The sequence below is a fragment of the Lissotriton vulgaris genome, chromosome 9 (genome assembly GCF_964263255.1).
Source record: "Lissotriton vulgaris chromosome 9, aLisVul1.2, whole genome shotgun sequence".
Taxonomy (NCBI): Eukaryota; Metazoa; Chordata; class Amphibia; order Caudata; family Salamandridae; genus Lissotriton; species Lissotriton vulgaris.
In genome coordinates, this window is record NC_141697.1 from 830,407,754 (window position 1) to 830,431,356 (window position 23,603).

The 23,603-nt window shown below is 46.7% G+C and overlaps 1 protein-coding gene across 1 annotated transcript in view; it reads right to left on the minus strand.

The window, feature by feature from the left end:
- The window catches only part of LOC147692320 (sulfotransferase 6B1-like), a 273,121-nt gene that overhangs the window by 42,642 nt on the left and 206,876 nt on the right, over positions 1–23,603 (minus strand). Inside the window, exon 5 of the mRNA XM_086938569.1 lies at positions 15,781–15,875. Coding sequence (XP_086794695.1) covers positions 15,781–15,875 — 95 coding nt within the window. The remainder of the gene's footprint in view (positions 1–15,780; positions 15,876–23,603) is intronic.

Below are 23,603 nucleotides of genomic sequence, written 5' to 3' on the forward strand. Positions count from 1 at the left end.
GGGTTAGTGGACCATTACAGAAGTGCCTGCCATACAGTTGAAGAGTTACAATAATAATAATAATAATAAAGGGGTTTATAAAGCGCCTGGTGACGCCATCCCGGCGTGTCCCCGCGCTGTGGAGAGAGCAGCAGAGAAGAAAAAGAAGACAGTGGAAGATCTATAAGGTATAAAGGTGGGTTTTTAAAAGTTTCCTAAAAATAGGCTCAGTCTCTGCTAATCTGATGTTCAGAGGGAGAGCGTTCCAATTTTTGGCCGCCAACACACGAAAGGAGCGTCCTCCCATTCTGGCCTTATTTATCCGAGGGATTTTAAGAAGACCAGTGCCCATAGAACGAAGTGCTCTGTTGGGTACGTAGGGGATAGCAAGATCCCTCAGGTATTCAGGGGCTTTCTGAGAGGTTATCCTGTAGCAAAGTAGTAGCGCTTTGAACAGGATCCTCTTTTTTATAGGAAGCCAGTGAAGAGCAGCCTAGGTGGGCTTGGAGGCTGCTCTTTTGGGTAACCTGAGGACTAGTCGCGCTGCTGTGTTTTGTAGAACCTGCAGTCTCCTGAGGTTCTTCTCGGTAGTCCCTAGCATTAGCACATTACCGTAATCAATACGGGAGGTGACTAGAGCTTGGGTCATAGTGCGTCTAGCCTCTAAAGGGAGAAGGTCCAGAGTGCGGTTTAAGGTCTTCAGCACCCCAAAACATTTCCCTACTACTTTATGGACATGACTGTCAAAGGACAGCGTGGGATCAACCCAGACACCCAAGTTCTTTGCTTCCTTGCAAGGAGTAGGTAGGGGACCTAAGCAGGGAGGCCACCAGTCCTGAGTCCAACTAGCCGTGCTTCCCCCTATCACAAGAACCTCTGTTTTTGAGCCGTTGAGCTTCAGGCAGTGTTGGTTCATCCAGCCTGCAAGCTCCTGCATACATGTTTTAAAGTTCGCGGCTGCTAAAGTGGGTGCCTGGGATAGGGAGATGAGGAGTTGGGTATCGTCGGCGTAAGATACTAATTTTACGCCGTACGATTGGACCACATCCGCCAGCGGGGCCATGTAAAGATTAAACAGGGTGGGGCTCAGGGCGGAGCCCTGAGGTACCCCCTGTTCTAAGGCAATGCTATCAGAGAGGAGGTTGCCTCTCTGAACCTGGAAGCTGCGGTCTATGAGGAAAGCTTTAAGCCATCCCAGTGCAGCCTTGGTGACCCCAGCCTGGTTTAGACACTGTAGCAAGATGGAATGTGATACAGTGTCAAACGCAGCACTGAGGTCCAACATAATAAGTGCCATCGTATGACCCTCGTCAGCTCCTGCCCGAAGAGTTTCAGTCGCTCTCAGGAGGGCTGTTTCAGTGGAGTAGTTTGTCCGGAAACCAGACTGAGAACTGTGCAGGGAGTTATTGGCTTCTAAGTGAGCCATGAGTTGTTTATTGGCAATTTTTTCGGTCACTTTCACAAGGTATGGCAGAAGAGAGATAGGTCTCAGGTTTTCCAGGATGTCCTGACTTACATTAGGTTTCTTTTTAATTGGTAATACAATTGCCCTTTTCCAATCTAGCGGTAGGCAGGCTGAGGAAAAGGATAATTGGATGATGTGCCTAAAATAAGGTTCTAGTACTTGTAGACTTTCTCTGAGTACTTTCGGGGGGGCAGGGTCCCGAGGGGAACCTGATTTGACGCTCTTACAGATGTTTATAAGCATTTCAGGAGGGGGAACCGAAAAGCATTGTAGACGAGGCTCAGTAAAAATAACATCGACACTTTCCACAAAGTCATGGCCAGAGGTCAAGTTACCAGAAAACTGGCATAGATGTTGGTGATTTTCCCCGAGAAATAATGTGCAATTTTATTACAGGTTTCCACCGAGTTATTGCAAGACACACTATCATTGGTGAGCACTGAAATTTCTTTAAAAATTTTAAAAAGCTCTTTGGAGGAGTTCTCTGCCTCCCCAATGCGTGTTTTGTAATGCAAGGCTTTGGAGGTGCGGATTTTCTTATTATATTCCTTTTGCGCTTTTTTATATTGTAGTTTGATATCAGGGCAGAAATTGATACGCCAGTCGCGTTCTAATTTTTTGCACGCGGATTTCATTGCCTGGAGTTCTGAGGTGTACCATGGGGTGGTTTTCCTGGAGTTTTTGGAGTTTTTCATACTACGAGTGGGGGCAGTTTTGTCAAGAGCCATTAAAATTCTACTCTGCAGCTGACTGTATGCTATTTCACAGTTAGTGCCTACTAGAGGACCTCCTATTTCAAGCAGTTTGTTAAAAGTATCATGGGAAAAACTTTTCCATTTCCGCCGCAGGTATCGGTGGTCCGAGTCATTTTTTGGGTCAGACTCAGATATCTGCAAATGGAATGGGATAATGGAGTGATCAGACCAGGGTACGGGAATAGGGGGTGAGGCTTGTACTCTGGATCTGTTCCCAAAGATAGGGTCTAGGAGGTGACCAAGTCTATGAGTAGGGTCATGATTTATAAGATCAAGCCGTAGGGACTGAAGTACAGACCTGATGTCCATCGCCTCCGAGTCGAGGGGGTCGTCAAAGTGAACATTCATATCCCCAAGCACCAGGAAACTGTTTTTCCTTATTGCTAAGTGAGCAGTGGATTCTAACAGGCTAGAAGTGAAGTCATACAGTCTCCCTGGGGGTCTGTATACCAGAATGCCTGAGAGGGAGAATTGTGGATTTATGATGATAGTGAAGGATCCTGCTTCACAGTGATCAATGGTAAGAGGAGATATGGAACTTTGTAGAGGAGTTTTAATGGCAATTGCAATTCCTCCTCCTCTGCCAACTTTCCTATCCAGTCTGGAAAGGGAATAGCCAGGGGGCATAGCTTCGATGATGTCAGGGTCGGAGAATTCTCCTAGCCAGGTCTCCGTATAAAACATTATATCAAATCCATCATCCTCCAGTAGCTGATATATTTGTATACCATGTTTGCTGAGAGAACGGCAGTTTAACAAGCCCGCTTTGATCTGCTTATTGGGATCTGCCTTGGTGAGTGGTTCGTCAGGCGTAAAAGAACATATGGGGCAGGTGTGCAATGAGAGCGCCTCCATAGTGTGTGTACAAGATAGAGTGACATCGGGACACAGATCTAGCAGCTCCTGTCTACCATACCGTAGCTTTTGGGATGTTAAATGGCCAAGAGTCTTGGCCCCGCGCCCCGTCCGGCCGCGGACGGGCGCAGACGGGCTTGACTTTGGCGCCACTTCGGCGCGCTCCCGGCGCGCCCGCTGCACGCGTCCGCTGCGCGGTCGCGGCCCTACGCACATTATATAGGAGAGGTAGGGGCAGCTAGAGCGCTGAACTTACAACCCTGAAACCGAAAGTGCTGGGCTCCTCCTCCACCCTCCGCTACAAACGCCCAAGATGGACGCGGCGGACCGGGGCGGGAGTATAGAGAGTACAATCCCACACAAGATTACTTCAGCCTACAGGTGAGGCGCAATTGAAATTAAACACAAGGAATACACTTGAAATAAAAGTTAGCAGCAATCGCCAAGTTTTTTTAAAAAGCGCTATGCCATCAGCGCTCACAGTGCATAGCTTGTACCCACAGCGCTAGCGGATAGAGTCAGCCACTGCCACCGGCTGGACTCGTCTCCACCACGCGCGTGTGTCAAGGCAGGGAATTTATTAACAACTCGGACAGCGCAGCTAGAGCGCTGAACTTACAACCCTGAAACCGAAAGTGCTGGGCTCCTCCTCCACCCTCCGCTACAAACGCCCAAGATGGACGCGGCGGCGGACCGGGGCGGGACGGGAGTATAGAGAGTACAATCCCACACAAGATTACTTCAGCCTACAGGTGAGGCGCAATTGAAATTAAACACAAGGAATACACTTGAAATAAAAGTTAGCAGCAATCGCAACAATGGGTGGTCCTTGAAAAAGTGTCCCTGGGCCCTAGGGGTGGGAACATTGGCTCTGTCCTTAATGTAAGAGAAAGCAAATGGATGACCCGTCTGGACACGATCCAGCATGGGCTCAATGAACAAGATACAAGCGATGCCCAATTAGCCTGTTTGCGTTAAAAATCATGGTACTTCTAAGATGAAAAGCCTCCCTTGTAGAAGTAATCCAAATGTTACAAACAGGATGTATTGTGAATCGCTAGCATCTGTCCAATACCAACAATGTGATTTAAATACCAGAATATTTTGTTTCCGCTATAGCGAAGTGTTATGTATATCTTACATCGCCAGCCAAGACAACCCTCCCTTTGATAAGTAATCCCAATGTTATAAACAGGAATTCTCGAAGCCAGTTGAATATTCCTTAGTTTTAACCGGCCTCTACCTCAACGTACTAGTCTTTCTTCTATTGTTTTGCCGTGTACGGACATTGGCTACGTGAGCAGCAGTCATCTAGCTGCTGCAAGCACACGCGCCGATGCCATCCTTCCCCTTTAAATGGTATTGAAGGTCCCGCTCGCACTCACTCTGGACGAGGCGCGCGTGAGATGTAGCAGCCGATTTGTCCGTGGTGAGTGTTTTGCGGCATACAGACTGGGCGATTTGGTTACTGCACACTCTTTCAATAGTAGGCGCAATCACGAGTATCTTACTGAGCATCCGGCTTTCTATTTATTGTAGATTGGAGCTCGGATCTGGCAGAGATGTACCGCCGCCACGCTCGCGGTGAGTTTCCTTTACATGATTAGATCGTCTAATAAAGAGAATGGATATGTAGGACATAAGGTCAGGCTCAAGGGCCTTCCGACTGAACCCCTCTTTCCTCTCACATAGATTATTAATACAGATTCGAATATGGGATTTACTGTCCAATACATCGACGTATGAAGAATTGTCGTCCGACTGTGAACCCTCGAGTAACTGTCCACTTTGTATTCAAGGACTTAGTATGGTTTTTGGCTAAGATCAAGAGTGCCTTAAGAGAAAATTTGCTTTATATAATATGATGATTTAAACAGGGCCGATATCGTGCCACCAATTTACATCTTTGTCACAGATGACGGAGACTTTATAACACCGTGTATATCCGACTGGAACTTGGGCTTATATAGTTTGGTATATCTTGATGCGACATGGTTGTGATGTCCTCTAGTATGTGATAACTATTCCCCCGTTTTAACCCGGCTGGGTAATCTTTGATGCTTGTTTACTTAAGCACGTTTTTGAAAAATTAGTTATATGATATGTGGGACTATTTTGATGGATGTCCACCTTTCTGACAGTAACCTAATTCTTTTAGGTTGAAGCTCTCCCCGATACCCGGAGCCTTCGGGCCCACTATTCGTCTTAGATGGTGCCACTCAATCCATTGTGGCCCTACAGGTAATGTTTTGCGAATGTACTAGCCTCTCCAAGTAACCATACATGGTATTCCCCATTTGATTACTATGTTTTTACTTATAGGTGCCCTCCCTCACTTCCCCGGAATCCCGCCCCCACTTGTCCTGATGAAGACCCCGCAGTAGGGCATGAATCAGCCTACATTACTGGGGTCCAAACGTCGACATACCATCTGTTTGTCCTACCCACCAGTAACAGATCATTTTTGGCTGTGTTAAATGTATTGGGATAGGAATACGTAATTGTAGAGAAATACTCGAATGGCAATGTGAATGTGCCCCTGTGGTATCATTTTCCAAATGTATATGTGACCACCAGGGATTTCTTTTGAAACTTTTCTATATTCACACCACCCTCACCAACACTCTACCGCCTTTACCTGTCCCTCTTTCCCACGCCCTTCCCTCTTTGGGCAACAAGAATAGGTCTACTATTCTGATAAATGTATATGTAACTGATCTACAACTGAGGATGTGAATTAAAAACATCACTCAAACTATAGAGTGTAAAACGTTTTTTCTTTCCTTTAAAATCTTGTCTCTGTGTTCAAGGAGTTTTTTCAACTGGGACCCCTATAAATGTAACATATTTTCGCTTTTTGGCATGCAGTCTTTTGCATACTGATGCTTCCAAGCCTAATTGAGAAACTACAAGTGCCAGAAAGCACATTGGTGCTGGTTAAAAAAATCAAGATCCCTTAATAATTCATTGCGGGCTCTCAGAGGAAGGTCGTGAAACACCTTCTGCACTTGGGGAATTTGGACGGAGAGAAGAGCAGCATATATAATGGGCGACCATGTGGGTGCTGGAACAAGTCACAGAGCCAGGCATTCAGGGCAATCACTTTTTACCACATTGCTGAAATATGAGGATGTGTGCCTCAGCACAGAGGCGTGTGTGAATGTGCCACGCACATCTGGTTTTCAAAGAGCGCTCAAGAATTCAAAGTGCACTTTCAGTAGTGCGAGCCGTGCACACAATCAACATTATTACTGGTGATAGTATAAAAGTTAAAATACTTTAAGTACCCATACACAACAGACTATACCAGTGTTTCCGCACGAAGGAACCAGTTACTGGATCTGTGTTGAGGCTCCTCCACAGGAAACTGACTGCATTTTACAAGCTCACTGGCTTAAAGTTCTTTTTCCACATTGGGTGATAAAAATGCTCACGTTATTGGTTAATAATTACAAATAAGTCAATTTGTACTCGAGACTGCTGACTTCACAATCCCGACATATTCAAAGCAACAGGAAATATTGCGTATGTCGAATAAATAATCCTAGAGCGAGATAAACAAAGTCCACTTTCGATTTGAGTTAATTGCCCCAACTCTTACTTCAGACATATTTTACCTTAGTAACACAACAGTGCTTATGGCGTGCTGAAAAGTTATGGCCATGTTAGATGCTGTGCTTTTAAACAAGACAAATAAATATGTACAGGGAATTCCTCAGAACCGTTGATGTGGATTCCTGATTTGGCCCCAGAGGCACCAGAGAATGCACAAAGAACACAGGTCTGAGCAGCGGCGGAGCCATTCAGTATTTGGGCAGCAATGGAGAGGCAAAACGGGTCGTTTAGAAGTAGTAATCAAGTGGAACTTGGAGATCTTTGTGTCAATAAGAGACGGTGGTAAAAAGAATGCTATATTTAAACGTAAGAAACTAGGGTGCTGAAGCTGAACACAGACAAACAGTAAAAGAGCAGGAAATCAAGGAAAAATAGTCGCCCAAAGAACAGATAAAGAACCATAGTGGAGTGAGACATTACTAATTCCATGCTCTTTGGGAGAAAAAGAAGAGAGAAAGGAGGGAGAAGCAGGACTGACGACTAGCAAGCAGGAATTTCTAAAGGACACTGACAGACAAATGGAAAGCAATTGTAAGAAAGGGGATGGACTTGAAGCCCACAGACTGGGTACAGCTGGTCTCGAAGAGACAGCTCATGCGCTGTCTAGCTGGACCTAAAATGCAAAAAGAGGCAAAAAATGATGGAAAAATAGTTCCACCAAACGGATGTTAATAGTATTTTGGCTATGGGAAACTGATGAGAGAAGCAGATGAGGACAAGCTTTGGTAAATACAGGAAAATATGCTAATACCAATAGAAATGGAGGAAACGTAAGTACCACGCACAGGAACCAATGAGAAGCAAACCAGGAAAGAAAGGAGGCTGGATGTAAGTCCCTTTTAAGTTTATCTAAAAAACGATAGATTTCTCAAGCACAGCACAAGCGATGTGCAGGCGAAACCTAAAATGTGGTGCCTCGATCATCTGTCTAATGTTTAAGAAAAGAAATAACAAAAAATGCTGACGAAAATCTTCACAGAGTTGAGTCAGCAAGCAAGTTTTGTTGTTTCTTAATGGGAGGTGTAGCACGCCGCCGAAATTGTGCATTTTTAAAGCATTCAACAATCATGACAAGGGCCTTGCATCGTCACAAATAATTATTCAATTAATAAGAAAAAATATGTGAACTCATCACATAATGGGGTGGGAGCATAACAAAATAAAACCCGGGCTGCTAAGAGTCTGAGCATCCCAGTTTTCGTTTTGTATGTATTCGCTGCTTTTTTTGTGACCCACCAGAGATACCTTGAACATGTGTTTCTGGCAGTAGGTGGTCCACATTCAAAGCAGAACTGAAGGAAGGCCTCCGCTCCAGGACCACACGTGCAGCAGGACATACTGCTCTTGTCTCTGTTTCCACTCCCTTGTGTGCAATGCCATGGCGCTGGGAACGATGGGAAGATAAGAAAGTCAGATAGAAAATGCCCAATGACTGCATGGCTTCAAGATAGAGTCATACAATAATTGCCCATGTTATGAGAACCTCCAGCCCCATGTGCTGACTCGTGCACAGAGCCTGTAGAGGCCTACTTGTGGGTCCTGTGTCAATCCAGATGCTGCTACCTTGCTGTTTTGTTAGTAAACAGCATGTGTGCAGCATTAGGATGGCTGGGGCCGTCAAACCATATTCTCCTTAGGAGACCAGGGGACTGCGGCAGTGGTCCTCCGGGCTCATAAAGGTGCTCAAGTAGGGAGAGGCCTCAAATGCGCATGTCTGGCTGGACACAGAAAGGAATCTGTCTCAATTCAAGCCCGCTTTCCTTCTCAGCCTGCTGTAAGCACAGTGCTGGCGAACCGGAAATGAAAACCCTAATTTTAAAGAGATTCATTTTACATTTCATAAAGGGGCAACAGATACAGGGGGTCACTGCCCCAGTGCCCTAATAAAAGGGACCCATCCACCAACTTTTAAAAAAAAAAATAAGTCGCAATTTGCTAGAAGCCATAGCCTGACATTGGACCTTCGTCTTTGAATGCACACTATGTGTGATAAGAATAAAAGACAATTTGAAGAGGTTATTGCTCATTAACTTTTGAACTCCAGCATGTTTAGTTTGGGGGTGTTGCAACACCCTGCACTTCTACTTCCAGCATTTATTAGCTGTAAGGAATGTAGACATGAGACTGTAACTTTAAATGGCTAACAATGAACGGTGGGTTGGCTATTAAATCACCCTTGTCACCAAAAGTGTAGCAAAGCACAAAAGAGGCAAGAAATCTTTGCAAATAAATACATTATGTTTATTACAAACCAACGAGCTGCAGCAGAAGCTGCTCCCTGAACTAGCATACAAGGAAGACAGCCCAAAACGCATGCAATCTCAGAGTGCCTCACAAAAATGAGTTCCTAGAAAGTGTGCACTCATGGAACAATAGAAGGGTTACTCAGAGAGGTGGTGAACAGGTTATAATACACGAGAGGGACAAATATATGCTGAATGGCTTTAAAACAAATAGAGCCAACGAACAGAAAGAAAGAAATCCTGAGTGACAAAAGTAAAAGCCAATGGTAAGCAAGGAGCAGAATGCATTCATAGTTAGGCTTTGCAACCAGACAGCAGTGCTATTCGACCTAGAAATGCAACTGATTGTCAGAGCACAATTAGTGGTTGAGTTGCCTAAAAATATAAACAAAAGATTTGAGGCTCGGTGCGCCTACACCAGCTCACATTGTAACATTTCTGGAAAAAAAGATGCGGCGATAAGAACAAATGTGCCATTCCAGAGGTGCGCACACACATGCATCCTTAAACACGCATGTCCCAGCAGAATGACACAGCTACCATTTTCTTTTCTTAGCCCGATCTAAGATGGTGGGCGCCTCTTAGATCTTGCAATAATAAAAAAATAAGGAGTGCACAAAAGCACAGCATTTTTTAAAAAGACTGGATCGCAGGTGGGGTACAAAGAAGGAGCGGGTGAGGGAAGAGGTTGGTGGGGAGGAGGGAAAAAGGAGTGCAGGAGGAAGAAAGCAGCAAAGAGGGTGGAAGAGAACAGCGCAGGCGAAGAAGCTTGCAATGGAGTGGGGGCAGGGGTGAAGAACATGTAGAGCAGGGGTGGGGAGTGAAGCACTCAAGAGAGACAGCAGCATTCAAGGTTGACAGCAACACGCGGGGCTGGAGGAAGAAGCACAGGAGGGGAAAACAGCTTTCTGCAAAGAGGTGCAAGGGAAAAGTAAACAAGAGAGAAAAAGATCACAGGAGACATTTGGTGGCAGCACACGAGGGAGACATCTGGAAACTACAGGCACACTCAAAAAGAAACAAGCATTGGCATAGCCAATAGGCTCGCATTTGGGACCTTATACGTTTTTAGCCATGCAACAGTTGATGTTGTTGCACCAAGGATATTGTACTGCATATCTAAATACTTATAAGGTTTCAAAGGCGAGACCTATTGGCTATGCCAATGCTTGTTCTTCATTATCACATATAAACCTCAAAATAAATTACTTCAGGATATGTGCTGTACAAAACCTTCTCCTGTGTTTGATTTCATAAACCATAATGTGGCTCATGTACAAGAGCAACCCAGGCCACCCAAAGGCATACATGGCAACATGTTGAATGTAGTAAGAGGGCGATTTTGAAAAACAAATTCGGGGGAAGTGAGGGGCTGATTTTCCCTATTGACATACATTGAAGAGTAGGAGATTTTAGCAAGAGACCCCCAAAGTAAAGCCATTTTGGGCTTCAAATTTTGCGATTCTCCTCCCTGAATCTGGTCTGCTGGAATGTATGCAAAGGGTGCACATAACAACTGACTTCTCACTATTGGCATTGCTGTCGGTGGGAGGGGGGGGCAAGAATGTTTCTAAATGCATGTTTGAAAACTATCACTATAAAAATACTTAATGCACTGGCACATTCTTATGTACTAAGGTGAGAAGGTGCTGTATGTACATGAGATAAAAAAAAAAATTGAGGAGAATTTGCTGTATTTTTACACATTATATTTTTACAGGTTTGCTGCAAGATGTCTTTATAAGTTTAGGCCGTTCCTAAAATTAAGCAGACAGGACGCCCTAATGACTTCTTTTCTTTAAGTTTTTAAAAACTGTGTGCCTGGTTATTTAACATTTTGTGCTTCACACAGGTTTATAGGATGAATCCCATCAGTGTATGATTGTGTGTGGAGCTGTGATGCATGGCCCTTTGTTTGGGATGTGGAGCGCTGGGAACGTCTTGAGGAAGTTGATCCACATGGGCAGAAAGTTGGAGGAACATGAGGAGACACAACCAATCCCCTTCATATATACCCTCCGTGGTATAGACAGTGTCCCCTTTAATTTCAATTAAAATTGGTATATTTAATACGTAAAAATGATCAGGAAACTCACGGGGTTGTTATAAACATCAACAGAGGAGTACAATTTTCTTTACATTTTCAGATTCAGGTCTCACTGCTTCTTTGCACTGTTATTCTAATGGGAACACAAACCAAAAATAGATTTTTCAGAGAGTAAATATGGGCAAAGTAGCGTGACAGCTAATTCACCATCAGGTGTGTGTGGAGGAATGTCCTAGCTCTGGCACCCAATAGATCACCGAACCCCATTTAATGTATTTCCCTAATAAGCCGGTGCTGTTGCTGCACAACCTCGCCCTATTGCGTGCCCTTTGACAGCGCAGCTGCAAAACACAAATCTGGGGACCCGCAGCTAACTACAGAGCAGGTCTATATTTCTCAATGGTGTCATGTGCTGTCAAGAAATGATGCCCAGATGTCACCAATTACCGCCAGATCAGTCGGTCTCTCTTGATGCATCACTTCCTGAGGAGGGGCCTGCAGCCCCGCCGACGTGCTGCACAGCAGGGTTCAGAAGAAGCAGGGAAGCACTGAGAGGAGCGAACAGGGTGATTGATAGGAGACTTCCAGGAAGTGATGGTTACATGTAGCCTTTGTAGGAATGTCTCGATGGTGTGATTGCTTTGTATGACGTGCAGTCCCCCTTTGCTTGCTTACTTGATGTGGCATGCGCGCTGAGAGCAAAAGCCCAAGGACTCTACCAGAGGTGAGCCTCAAAGCACTTACACTAAAAATGTAAAATGTCAATTGATACTTGTATAGCGCACTACTCGCCCGCAAGGGTCTCAAGGCGCTTGTACGAATACCGCTGTGGAACCCATCCTGGCTTTCTCTGTGAGGCGTCCACTCCTGGGTACCCCCAAGGTGGAGGCCAGGCATCCTTAGCGTTGTGGGGGCCGTTGTGGAGATTAAGCAAGGTATTGCCCAGAGTTGCAGAGTGGGACTCCATGATTGGAATAGGCAACGAGGCGAGAATTATCAGGTCCGTGGAATTTTGAGCCCAAGACCTGCCGAGGCGGTGAATTGAACCCTGGTCCCGGGCCACTACCACCCTGTCAATAGAAAACAGCCACATTTAGGTATTTTTAGGAGATTCCACATCAGCCAGTCTCCAGCAGCAAATGGCGGCCAGTCACATATTGGTAAAAATAAATATACGTGTGCCAGAAAACGCAACAAGCTGCTGGGTGTAAAGAGTGGGTTGAATGTGATGGAGTTCCTCCCCACCTGGACCAAGCTGGCAGCTGTCCCTCAGAATGCCAATGTTGTTTGATGATATCTGTGTTGGTTTTCCAAATAATTAAGGCATACATCGTTGAACTATTTCTTTGAAGGCCGTGAGGGGTTTACACTATGAGGTTTGAAATGATTATTTCAGCGCAGTTGTAAAACTGATTCCTGGACCATAGACTCTGGCCCTGCATCACTGGCAGCACCCTGCAAGCCACGGGAGGTGAACAGCAAGTCTGCCTCGATCCTTGCTTGGGCGGTTTCTCAGCTGGACGCATCAGCACAATTTCCTGGCACTGTCCACAGCTGGCTTCCCGTCTGACGGGCGCACATGTATGATTTGTGATCATAAGCCGATATGTTGACAGCAGGTTTGTGTAGCCAACCCCAATCCGAACGAAGCACCAGAGCAGGGCCGGACTGGCCGTTGCAGGCACCAGGCAATCCCCCGGTGGGCCACAAGGGTGGGGGCCAGTTTTGGGCCCCTGGGGGTCGTTTTTGTTACAGGGCCATTTTTGCAGCACAGCTGCAAAAACGGCCCTGTAACACAACCGGCCGAAACCTGGCCCTGGCAAAGCGCTCGGTCGCACCCCCAATGCAGCCTGGGGGTGGAGAGGGGGGGAGGCGAGCACTTTGCCAGGGCCAGTTTTGGTTCCCAGTCCGACCCTGCACCAGAGAAACAACGGAGTCATGGAAGAGGAAAATCTACTCCACGTTTTACAAAAAACTGATATTTTCATCTGGGAAGGTATTTTTTTTTACTGTTTTGCCTTTGCGCCTAAAGCTTTCAAGTGGTCTTGGAAATTACCTGTCACCCGGAACAGCTGCTAATAACCACTGAGGCTAATTATAAGAAAATATTAGAAAAACGTTTCGACTAATTACCGAACATGCTCAGAAAAATGTATGGACAGAAACATTGACAGTGTTCTCCTCTGCACAGCGCCTTATTATCGACCCGGAAAGTATGTGCAGTGTTCAAACCTCTGTAATGCATTTGAATATGTGTTTTTTATGCCTGGGAACAATATGTTTACTAGGTACAATGCAATGGGGTCAGAACCTTGACGGCAGACGCACGCAGAAATGAAATGTGCTTTGCTGAAAGGCGCCACGGAGACCTCTGCGGAGATGCTAGATTAAATATAAATGACAAGGGGGCATTTAAGAGGTGCACTGCATGGGGCACTATTTAAGGCTCTCAAGAGACGTGGCATGGAGAAGGGGCTTCTCTCCTTCAGATCAAAGCAAAGCACCTGCAGCTAAAAGGGCCATTCATCATCTGTGTCAGTGGGGCCTCGAATTATACGCACCCTCTATGACTGTCCAGCACAGGACACTAGCAGGCCTCTTACTACGTCATCATGGGATGCCAAGTTCACCCCACCCTATCTGGCCACCCGTCTCCAGAGGCGCTCGTATTGAAAGAGGGAGTTTGAGAGAGTGCGAGAGGGAGGCTCAGTTAAAGCTTTAATTGATGTAAACGGTGGAGGAAAAAGACACGTGTATTAGATGTGAGGGCGATGGCCGGCGGGATTTGCATATTATGCAACACTGAACTGGCACAGTCATTGGAGAGATTCCCTGCATATGACCCTTCCTGACACATCAACTCAGATTTTGGATTATACTACTACTGTGTTTGAATGCGGATTCTGGACGTTTTAAGGAATGGAACATACAGGATGAAGGAAGGAGGGATGGATAAATGTAGGGGGAAGAAAGACTTTTAAAATAGGTTACAAGAGCGAGGAGTGGATTGGAAAGAAAGGAGAGGGGGTGAAAAGTAGGCAAGGAAAGCGGAAACTTAGAGCATGAATGAAAGGGGATGAAAAAGGAAACAATATACAAGCGGCCGTGAAATGGCTCACTGGGAACATCTAAGCGGCCGCGAAAGTTAAAGTGAAAGACAACAGTTTCCGTGAGACCATCAAGTGCTCGTTTACAATAAAAGATATGTACCTTTTATAGAGTAGTAAGTGTGGGGTAGAACAGGTTACCTGCGCTCAGGTAAATCTGTGGGACAGCGTGCCACTCCAGGAACTACCGCTCTTACCTTCATCTTGTTCATCTCCCAGGCACACAACTGGATGGCAACAAGCAGACCCACCACATAAAGAAGCACCACAAGCGGCCCGATCCAGCGCCGCTAGTTTCTGCAGGGGCACGGCATGATCAACGGCGGAACTGGAGACTCGAGCGGGTTGGCGAGAGATGAAAACTAACGCCTTCTGGTGGTGTGATTCTCGTGTGAAAATACTGTCAAACCAAAACACCAACAGCAGCACTCCCTTCCTTTTCCCACTCAAGCACAACCTAGCAAAAACAACAACCGGCGGCTCCGGCTTCAACGGCATCCCTATTGGTCTTCTGAACAAACTTAAGCAATGAGCTTAATGAGCATGACGAGGAAAGGCATATGGTGCCTCTGTTCATAAGCGTGGGCCCGCGCACATGCACCCAAGCTGTAGGCCGGCCATGGTAGCATTTTTGAAGCCCTTACTAAAAGTCTCTCCAGGTCAGCGCATGCGCTGGGTCAGGCGAGACCTAAAAAGTAGTTTCATAAAAATAAGCAGCAGAAGGACACACCTAAAGTGAATATGCTCCTGTGGAGGAGCAAATACAAGATGGACAAGGAAATGAATGGGACAATTATGCCCAACCACTGTTAAGCAATGAGTGGGCTCTTGTAAAGCCCAAAAAAGTGATGGTTCAACCAAATAGCTGGCCCGTCTGATTGACTGAACCTAAAAGAAAGGTTTTCATGCAGCGAGTGCAAACACAGGAATTATGGTCTAATGTCTCTTGCAGGTGTTAGTTCCTGTTTTCAAAGGCATTCACAGGGGTTCGCAAAATGTCTACTACTTAATAATTGTTCCTTAGGTTGTATCATTGGAGTTACTTTGAACTCCAGCAAATCCAAATTTTGTGATGCAACTGATTAGTACATTAGTTGCAATGCAAAATGAAGGCCAAGTTGAAGTCCCATCAGTGTGCACAAACACTGACTGAATTGTGACCTGGTTTTTAGTACACTGTGCCGCCTGTAAATACATTTTGTTATTTGAACCTGCACGCTGTGCAAAAATTGGGCACACAAGTATATTCTTCAGCATATGCCTTGAGTAGTAATGAGGTATTTCACTTTAAATGTAACTTTAGAGCTCAGAAACCTTTGCCAGACCCATATTTCGGCATAATTTGTAATTTTCCTACCATTCTCCCTCCGACCACTATCCCCTCCGCTGGCCTCTTACCTGTAGGGAGCAAGTTCAGAGCCAAAAGTGAGAGATATCAATGAGCCTTATTCATAATTCAAATACACGCAAACATACAGTAGCTCTAGAGAAACTCCTACACAGGCAATCACAAATAGAGGGTTTGTTGGGGATTAGTATTTTCAGCTAAAGCACTAAACTGTTTAGTTAATGTAATCTATAACATTTCCTTCAGCCGGAAGGTGTATGGTCACCTTTTAAAAATGTCTGCACATATTCGGTATACATGTGATTTCACATTGCATGCAAATGTGGTGAACATTGGTGCAAGACAAACACAAACTGTGGTCCTCACCGCCTTTAGCTCTTCATAGGTCACCACCATCACGTTAGGATTATCCATGTGCTTGTTCCAAGTCACCGCATGCTTAAAATAGGAACCCCATAAAACTGAAAGGTCGAGTACAGAAAAAAAGAACATTAGATTACTTTTCAGAAAATAAAAGTCATGATCATTGTCACATACCGTTTAAATTGAGACGAGTTGTTGTGCATTAATCAAAAATGTATGTGCAGAATATTAATTTACATTTGATATCACACAAGTATGATAAAATGATACTATTGCCATTGATTTCGCTATGACTCTTTTAAGTGTGTTTTCCTGGCTTATGCTAACTAGATCTCAGTTAGCCCTCAACGCCATTTTCTGTAAAATGGATGTCTCACCATGTTCGTATTTTGTTTATAATTCTGCTGCATATAGTTAAGCAAAATGTGCATTTGGTTATTTCCGAATGACTGTTCTCGAACAAAGCTCTCTAGCATAGGCTCACTGTTGTAATGTTCTCCCAAAGATTTTCCCCTAACAGGTAGCGGTATATTCATGCTCATTGCTTCACTGCTGTTTATGTAACTATCCAACTATCCAGCCACTGGACGGGTAGAGCTGGGGTATAACATTTTAGGGGTACACCTCACCCACACCACAAACGCAGATGCAGATTAATCTGATTTTTTTAAATTTACAGATAGGTTCAGATGCATTTAATCAAAGTTACTCAAAAATCTTACCCATTCATAACATTTTTATTTCATTTCTCATAATGCTGAGAATGTAAAAAAGAGCCAAAAGGGTTACGGGCATTATGATATTGAATTAAAATAGCACGTAAATGACAAATAAATGAAATTAAACATTTAAATCAATAATAAAACAGGTGGTTTTGTGACTTATCGCAGAAAAGAGCTTATGTGCAGCATCTCTTCTCTTAGCATAGTATCCGCAAGTTCCATGGCTTAGTTAAAACTTCCAGAATGGTCTAAAACTTCAAGAATTACGCTTGGGAAACCTTCGTTTTGATATCCCTGGTTAGAGAAGCATCACAATAATTTATATTCTCCTCACTGGCGGAAGACCATATGTTCTGCTAGCTCACGTCACTACATGCATCTGGTGCGGTGGAGTCAAAGGAATAGCGTAACATGCAACTGCAGTCTGTAAAGAATTCTATGCGATGTTTCCGATTGTTGAAATAAATGGTGTGGCAAGGTTTAAAGAGGATTCTTTTGCTATATTTGTTAAGTTTTTTGTGCTCTTTACAATTCCCTGGGGCAACGCCTTTGTGACGTTGTTGTAAGGGCTAATTATAGCGGCGCCGCAACGCTAAGGAAACTCGGGAGCCGGTATTTTAGTTTGTGCGTGGCTCCCACTACACTCGACGGCCACGCCCCTTTATTTTATATTTGATTGTTGGTACCAGTACTGATTAATTTGTTGGGAGGGGTAGCACACAGGGTCTGAGAGAGGGGCGTATTCGAGACACCTGATAGCTTGTTTTCCAACTTTTCTCATTGGTCCGTCTTGTATGTGTAAGGAGTAAACTTCGTAAATGTGTTTCCTATAAAAGATTGTGCGCCACGGATTGAAGTGGCAGTCTCCTCAGAACCCACCTTGTGTGTAACTTCTGGGATAACTATGCTTAGCTGCAGCTAATAAACCTGGTTTCCACGCTCAACGGAGTGTCTCGTGTCTCTGTTTGACAAGGCAGGTGAACTCGGGGATTTAAGGCGTGCCCTGCGCCGCCAGGCCCATAAGGCCCGGTTCTCCACAGGGGTCTCAGCATGCACTCTCTTAAAGAAGGAGATGTTGCGGGTGACCACTTCTGATCCCCTCTGGACTGTCACCATGGTACCAGTACGGCGAATGACAAACCAGGGCTTGTGTTCAAACGGCAGTCGGAACTTGCTCCCGAGATATCGGTCTTTGATATACACCCGGTCTCCTTCTTGGATATCAGATTCTTTGGCTCATCTCCGGGTGCTGGCCTGGTCGTTAGACTGTGTCCGGTTAGATAGAGTCTTCTCCGCGTCAACTTGGGCTGGAACCCAGTTGGGATGGTTTGGAATGGTGTCGTTGACTACTCGGCCCATGGTTGCCGGTCCAGGAGCTGCCTCAGTTGTGAGATGGGGTGTTAGCCGATACTCCCGTAGAAAGCTGTAGATGGCCCTTTCCACCGGAGACCCATCAGCATGTGCAATGCGTATTGTCTTGTTGAGCGTGCTCATAAATCTCTCTACTTCCCCATTGGCTTGGGGCCAGCGTGGAGTCACTTTCCGGTGGTGGATTCCCCAGTTCCTCAGGTAGTCTGCGAGCTCCTGGCTCTGGAAGGATGGGCCATTGTCCGTCTTGATCACCTCGAATATTCCGTGTGTGGCGATGGTTTTTTCGAGTTTGGTGATGACTTCAGTTGCTGTCTGACTCCCTACGATCTCCACCTCCGGATATTTTGTGAAATCGTCAATAATCACTAGGGCATAGCGTCCATCGGGGAGATGGCCGAAGTCTGCACTCAAGCACTCCCATGACCTTTGTGGGTTGTCTTCGGTGAGGATCGGATGCTGCCTCTCTGGTTGTCCCCCTGCTTGGCACCAGGTGCAAGTTCGGACAGTGTGCTCGACCATTGCGTCCATGCCTAGGAACTACACCTTAGCTCTTAGGCGATTCTTGGTTTTTACCATGCCTTGGTGTCCTCGGTGTGCTAGATCTACGGCTTGCTGAGCTAAGGCAGAGGGCATCACCAACCTCCGTCCTCTTAGGAGGCAGCCTTGACTGTCGATAGACAGTTCATCTCTGACCTGTATCATTGCTTCAAGTACTGCTTTGGCTTGCAGCGTCCTCTTGCTCAAAGTGGATTGTCGTTTGACTGGATGGCTGCTGCGGCCAGTTGCAAACATTCGTCCTTTTGGGTGGCTTCAATAATGGCCTCGAGACTCATGGGCAGAGAACGGGCTCTTTCCAGCACGAGCCGTACATATTCTTCGGTCTCATCTGCGTCCTCCCTTTCCGCTTGCGTGGCTTTCCGGGGGTGTCTTGAAAGGTAATCAGCTGGGTTCGATTAACCTAGTTTGTATTCGACCCTATAGTCGTACCCTTGCAGTTGGAGGATCCATTTCTCAATTCTGGGTGGCGGCTTAAATGTTGAGCCTTGGAATAGGGGTACGAGAGGTTTGTGATCCGTGGACACAGAGAAGGGGTGACCATATAAATATACGTGAAAGTGCTGGCAGGCCCAGTGGATTGTTATCGCTTCTGGCTCTATCTGAGAGTATCTTTGTTCGGTGTCCGTTAGGGACCGGCTGGCGTATGCTATAGGTGCCATTTCTCCGTTACCTTGCAGTTGGGTGAGGACTGCTCCTAGTCCATAAGGGCTGGCGTCCACTGCCACGTTGGTGGATTTGGTAGGGTCGAAATAAGATAAGAGTTGTGTCCGCTGACAGGGCTGCTTTTGTTGCTTGGAATACTTGTTCCTGATCCGGGCCCCAGTGCCAAGCGGTCGTGGACTTAATCAGCTCCCTGAGGGGTTTATGAGGTTGGAGAGGTCGAGGACGAATCGTCCGAAAAAGTTCACCATACCCAGGAAACTCCTGATCTCCGAGATGTTGGAGGGAGCTGGAGTATCTTGGACGTCTCTCACCTTGTCGGGATCTGGGGCTATTCCCTGGTCGGAGAAGGTATACCCAAAAAAGCTGATTCGGTTCTTCAGAAATTGACATTTTTCTCTATGGAGGATCAGGCCGAATTCTTCGATCCTTTGGAGGACTCCCCTCAATCTCTGGTGATGATCTTCTACTGAGGACGTGTAAATAAGGAGATCATCGCTTACTTTCAGGACTCCTGGGAGCCCGCTGAGAACTTCCCTGAGGGTGTTTTGGAAAACCTCAGCGCCACTCGAGATCCCAAAGTTGAGGCGTCGGTATCTCCTGAGGCCTACATGCGTGGAGAAGGTGGTTATATATCGAGAGTCCGGGTGTAGTGGCAGCTGGTGATAACCGGACCGAAGGTCCATTTTTGAGAACCATCTCGCCCCGTTCAACTCTCCCAAAATGTCGTCATTGGTCGGGGTCAGGTGATGCTCCCTTTTCACTGCCGCATTCGGGAGGCGCATGTCCACACAGATGCGGACTTGGCCTGGCTGCTTCGGCTTTCGGGCCACTACAATTGGGGACACCCATGGGGTGGGCCCACTGACTTTCTCGCTGATATCTTGTCTCTCCAGTGCCTCCAACTCTTCTTCGACCTTGTTCCTCAGGTGAAACGCGATGCGCCTATGTCTCAGGGTTACGGGCTGGACCGACGGGTCAATGTGTAGGGAGACTTCCTTCCCTTTCAGGCATCCGATGCCTTTGAAGATGCCTCCAAATTCTTCCAGGATGGTGTCTAGTTCATCTTCGAGCACAGCCATGGCGAAGAATATAAGTCTCAGCTCTTCCACTGATTGACCACTGATTAACATGTCACTGCCTTCTTTGGTGACATATACCGTAGTGGGTACTTTGAGGCCTTGGTGTTGCAGTTCGGTTTTGAAACAGCCTATGAGCGGAATAGGGGTTTTCTGGCCATATGCAAATACTCTGATGTTTTCCTCACGCAGAGGGGGCCGGCTACTCAGTTGGTTGTACACGTTGGCTGCCATTAATTCTATGGACGCTCCTGTGTCAATGGTGGCTCTCACCTCTTGCTGGTGAATCTTGATTCAACATTTTGGCAGACGCTGCTTCTTCCATCGTGGTGAGGTAATATGAATTTTTATGGTCAATTGTGTCCCCTAACGTAGACCCCACCGGCTCCATGTACGTGCTTCAAGTACATGTAAGTTCCCTCCACAACCAGCTATGAAGACGCAAATACATTTGCGTCCAACGTCAACATGTCCTCTTTCAGATCCACCATGAATGGATCGATAATTCAGTTCCTAAGTATGCCTCGCCACCGTCTTTACATGGTGCACTTTTCACGTTTTCCTGGCTCTGGCGAGCTAGGCCCTGATTTCTGCCATCGAGCCCTTTCTGCCTCTGAAAGCTGCAGCCTGGATCTGTATCCATGACCCTTGACTTACTTCCTGCGTGGCGAGCGGTGCCCGGCTCGGCCTGCTTGCCTGCCAAAACTGTATCCAGCCTTCAAGTTATCTGCTCCGCTCCTCGAAAATACATTCCTGTCTAGAGATTTAGGTAAACACCTCCGCAGCTGCAGAGCAAAGGGCCCGGCCTTTCTGTCTCCGTGCAAGTAATTCATTGCTCCCGTTACCATGGTAGGCCCATGGCCCCCTTGCTTTACACGTAGACACGTAGTCATATATGCACGCACTAGCAGTCAGTATAGAATAGCCTCTGCCCAAGAGACCTTTCCTTCTAGATAATACAGTTCCTCAAACACAAGATACCAGATATGATTTGGGTTTAGGTTGTTCTGACACGCCAGACTTCTGTCTCCACGTATAGTGCTGAATGTCAAGTCCCCTTCACCCTCCAGTTCCACGTCAATCACACGTCATGCTGCTGCGCGCGCATTTCTGCCATATATTTCTGCTGACACTGCAGGATTCTTCTATGGATCCACCCCCCTGTGACATTTTCCTGTGACGTTGTCTAGCACACACCTCCGTGTACACCCTTGTGCACGCCTTCTGTTACGCACATGTGTTCTTATCTCTTTTCTCTCAGCTGTTACGCCTTCTGGATCCATCACCATTGTATGCATTGACTATATATATTGTACTCTGTTAATAAAGCATTGTCCATTCCCTTGTCTATCCCTTCCTGAACCTTCGTGGTGATGGAACATGATACCTGGTTCGAACCAATTCCTTTTTAAGGAATAAAACCCTTATAAACTCAGATGCCACGGACTCTGCCTCTCATTTTTGATTGAGTTATTCTTATTGAACATAGGTAATTTTTATTTACCACAGTGGCTGGTCTATTGCGTGCACGTAGTGGACTGGGTACTCGCTCGCTCGTGTCATCGTCCATGTCTTTGCTGTCACGATCCTCCACTACAGCTTGAGCGGATTTCTTTTTCGACTTTGTTGACCGGCATACTGCTGCGAAGTGATTCATCCATCCACACGCACTGCATTTCTTTCCTTTCGCCGGGCAGTCTTGCATGCGGTGAGGTTTTCCTCTGCAGTATCCGCACTCCTTCCACTTGTCTGGTTGTTTCCTCCCCGTATTTTGGTATGCTTTTGGTCTCACTATATTCACTTTCTCCGCTGCGTTGACTTGTTCAGTCTTTATTGGTCGGTGAAGTGCTGCTTCCATGTGGGAGGCTCTGGCCTGCGACAATTCCTTGGAGCGGCCTAAGGTGAAGATTTCCGCTAGCGGCTTGCCATCCTCTTGGAGTATGTGGACTCTGAGCTTCGAGGAGTAGCACCCTTGGATTATTTGACCACGTATTTCCTCCTGTTCATCCTGGAATCTGCACGTGCTGGCTAGCTCTTTCAGCCGTCCATAGGAGGCGTCTAACGACTCTTCTGCTTCCTGCTTGGCCTGGCGAAATATGAAGTTTTCATAGTCTCTGTTTGCCATGGGTTCAAAATGTGCGTTTAGGGCGTTAGGGAGCGTGTAGTATGTTTTGGGTGTGGCTTCCACTATCGTCTTATTGATGAGGTGGATATCTTTGCCCCCTAGGTGGAGCAGTAGGGCTCCGCGCCTTTCACGGGAAGTGCCTGCCCCCTCGAAATAGATTTGAAGATGGTCAGTCCAATCCCTCCAGCGCGGGGCTAGGGACGACGGAGCTCGATCCACGATGAAGGGTTCCAGGGCGGGGATCGACGCCATTTTGGCACGTGCTTGGCGCTCTGCGCAGTCTGCGTGTGACGCTCACCTCCTGGGTGCACTGGTAATGGCCTGCCCGATGTCGCCGGTTGCTCGTATGGCCTGCTTCCCCTCTTATCCTTTGCAGTGTCCGTCTGCCTGATGCATAGCCCTGCTCCCAATGGTGGGCATATGTGGTACCTGGGCGTGGGCTGGCTTCCTGGCGTGGTGGGGCACTCAGCACTTCTCCTCACAGCTCACAGTAACAGTGGGCCCAAAACAGGGCTTCCAGGGCACTGTGGTGGCAATACACCCCACCCTGAGCCAGCAGCATGCACCTTCAAGGCCCTCGTGGTCTTACAGGGGTCTGGGGATCACAGCACAGGAAGAACGCCCAAAGCGTGGCAGGGGCACTCAGCAGTGTGTGGGGTCGAAATAGCCCCTCGTCGCCTGTGTGACGGTGTTGTAAGCGCTAGCGCTAATTATAGCGGCGCCGCAATGCTAAGGAAACTCGGGAGCTGGTATTTTAGTTTGTGCGTGGCTCCGACTACACTCACCGGCCACGCCCCTTTATTTGATACCGCAGGCGCTTGATGTAACGCGCCCGCGCTGATGTGACCTCGGGACGCGGGTTGGCTGCACCGCTACCCTGCGCCCGAGGATACTACAGCCTTCTCTGGTGTGGTCTGCGAATGCAGGGCCAAAGAAATAAAAGACACCAGGAACACAGCCGGTGACTGCACCTATTTTTACGAGTGATGAGTAATTTGGTAGTGCAGAAAGTTGCACACATTTTTATAATGGCCCTTAATAGGGCACAACCCTAGCATTAAACCTGAGGTAAAGGGAGTCTTGCCTCATTTGCAGGAGGGCATGGCATCATACAAATGAGGGAATATATTTGTCCTTGTTCTGCCCCATATTCTTGAGAAGAAGGGAGGGCCTTCCGGTGCTGTTTTGCTAGCTGCCTGGGGCAGACAGGGAGCTAAACAGGAACCCCTAGCAGCAGAACTGGGTGAGGGTCCTCATTCGTAACTCTACATTATCTCTGATGATACATAATATACAGGACCAACAACTGGT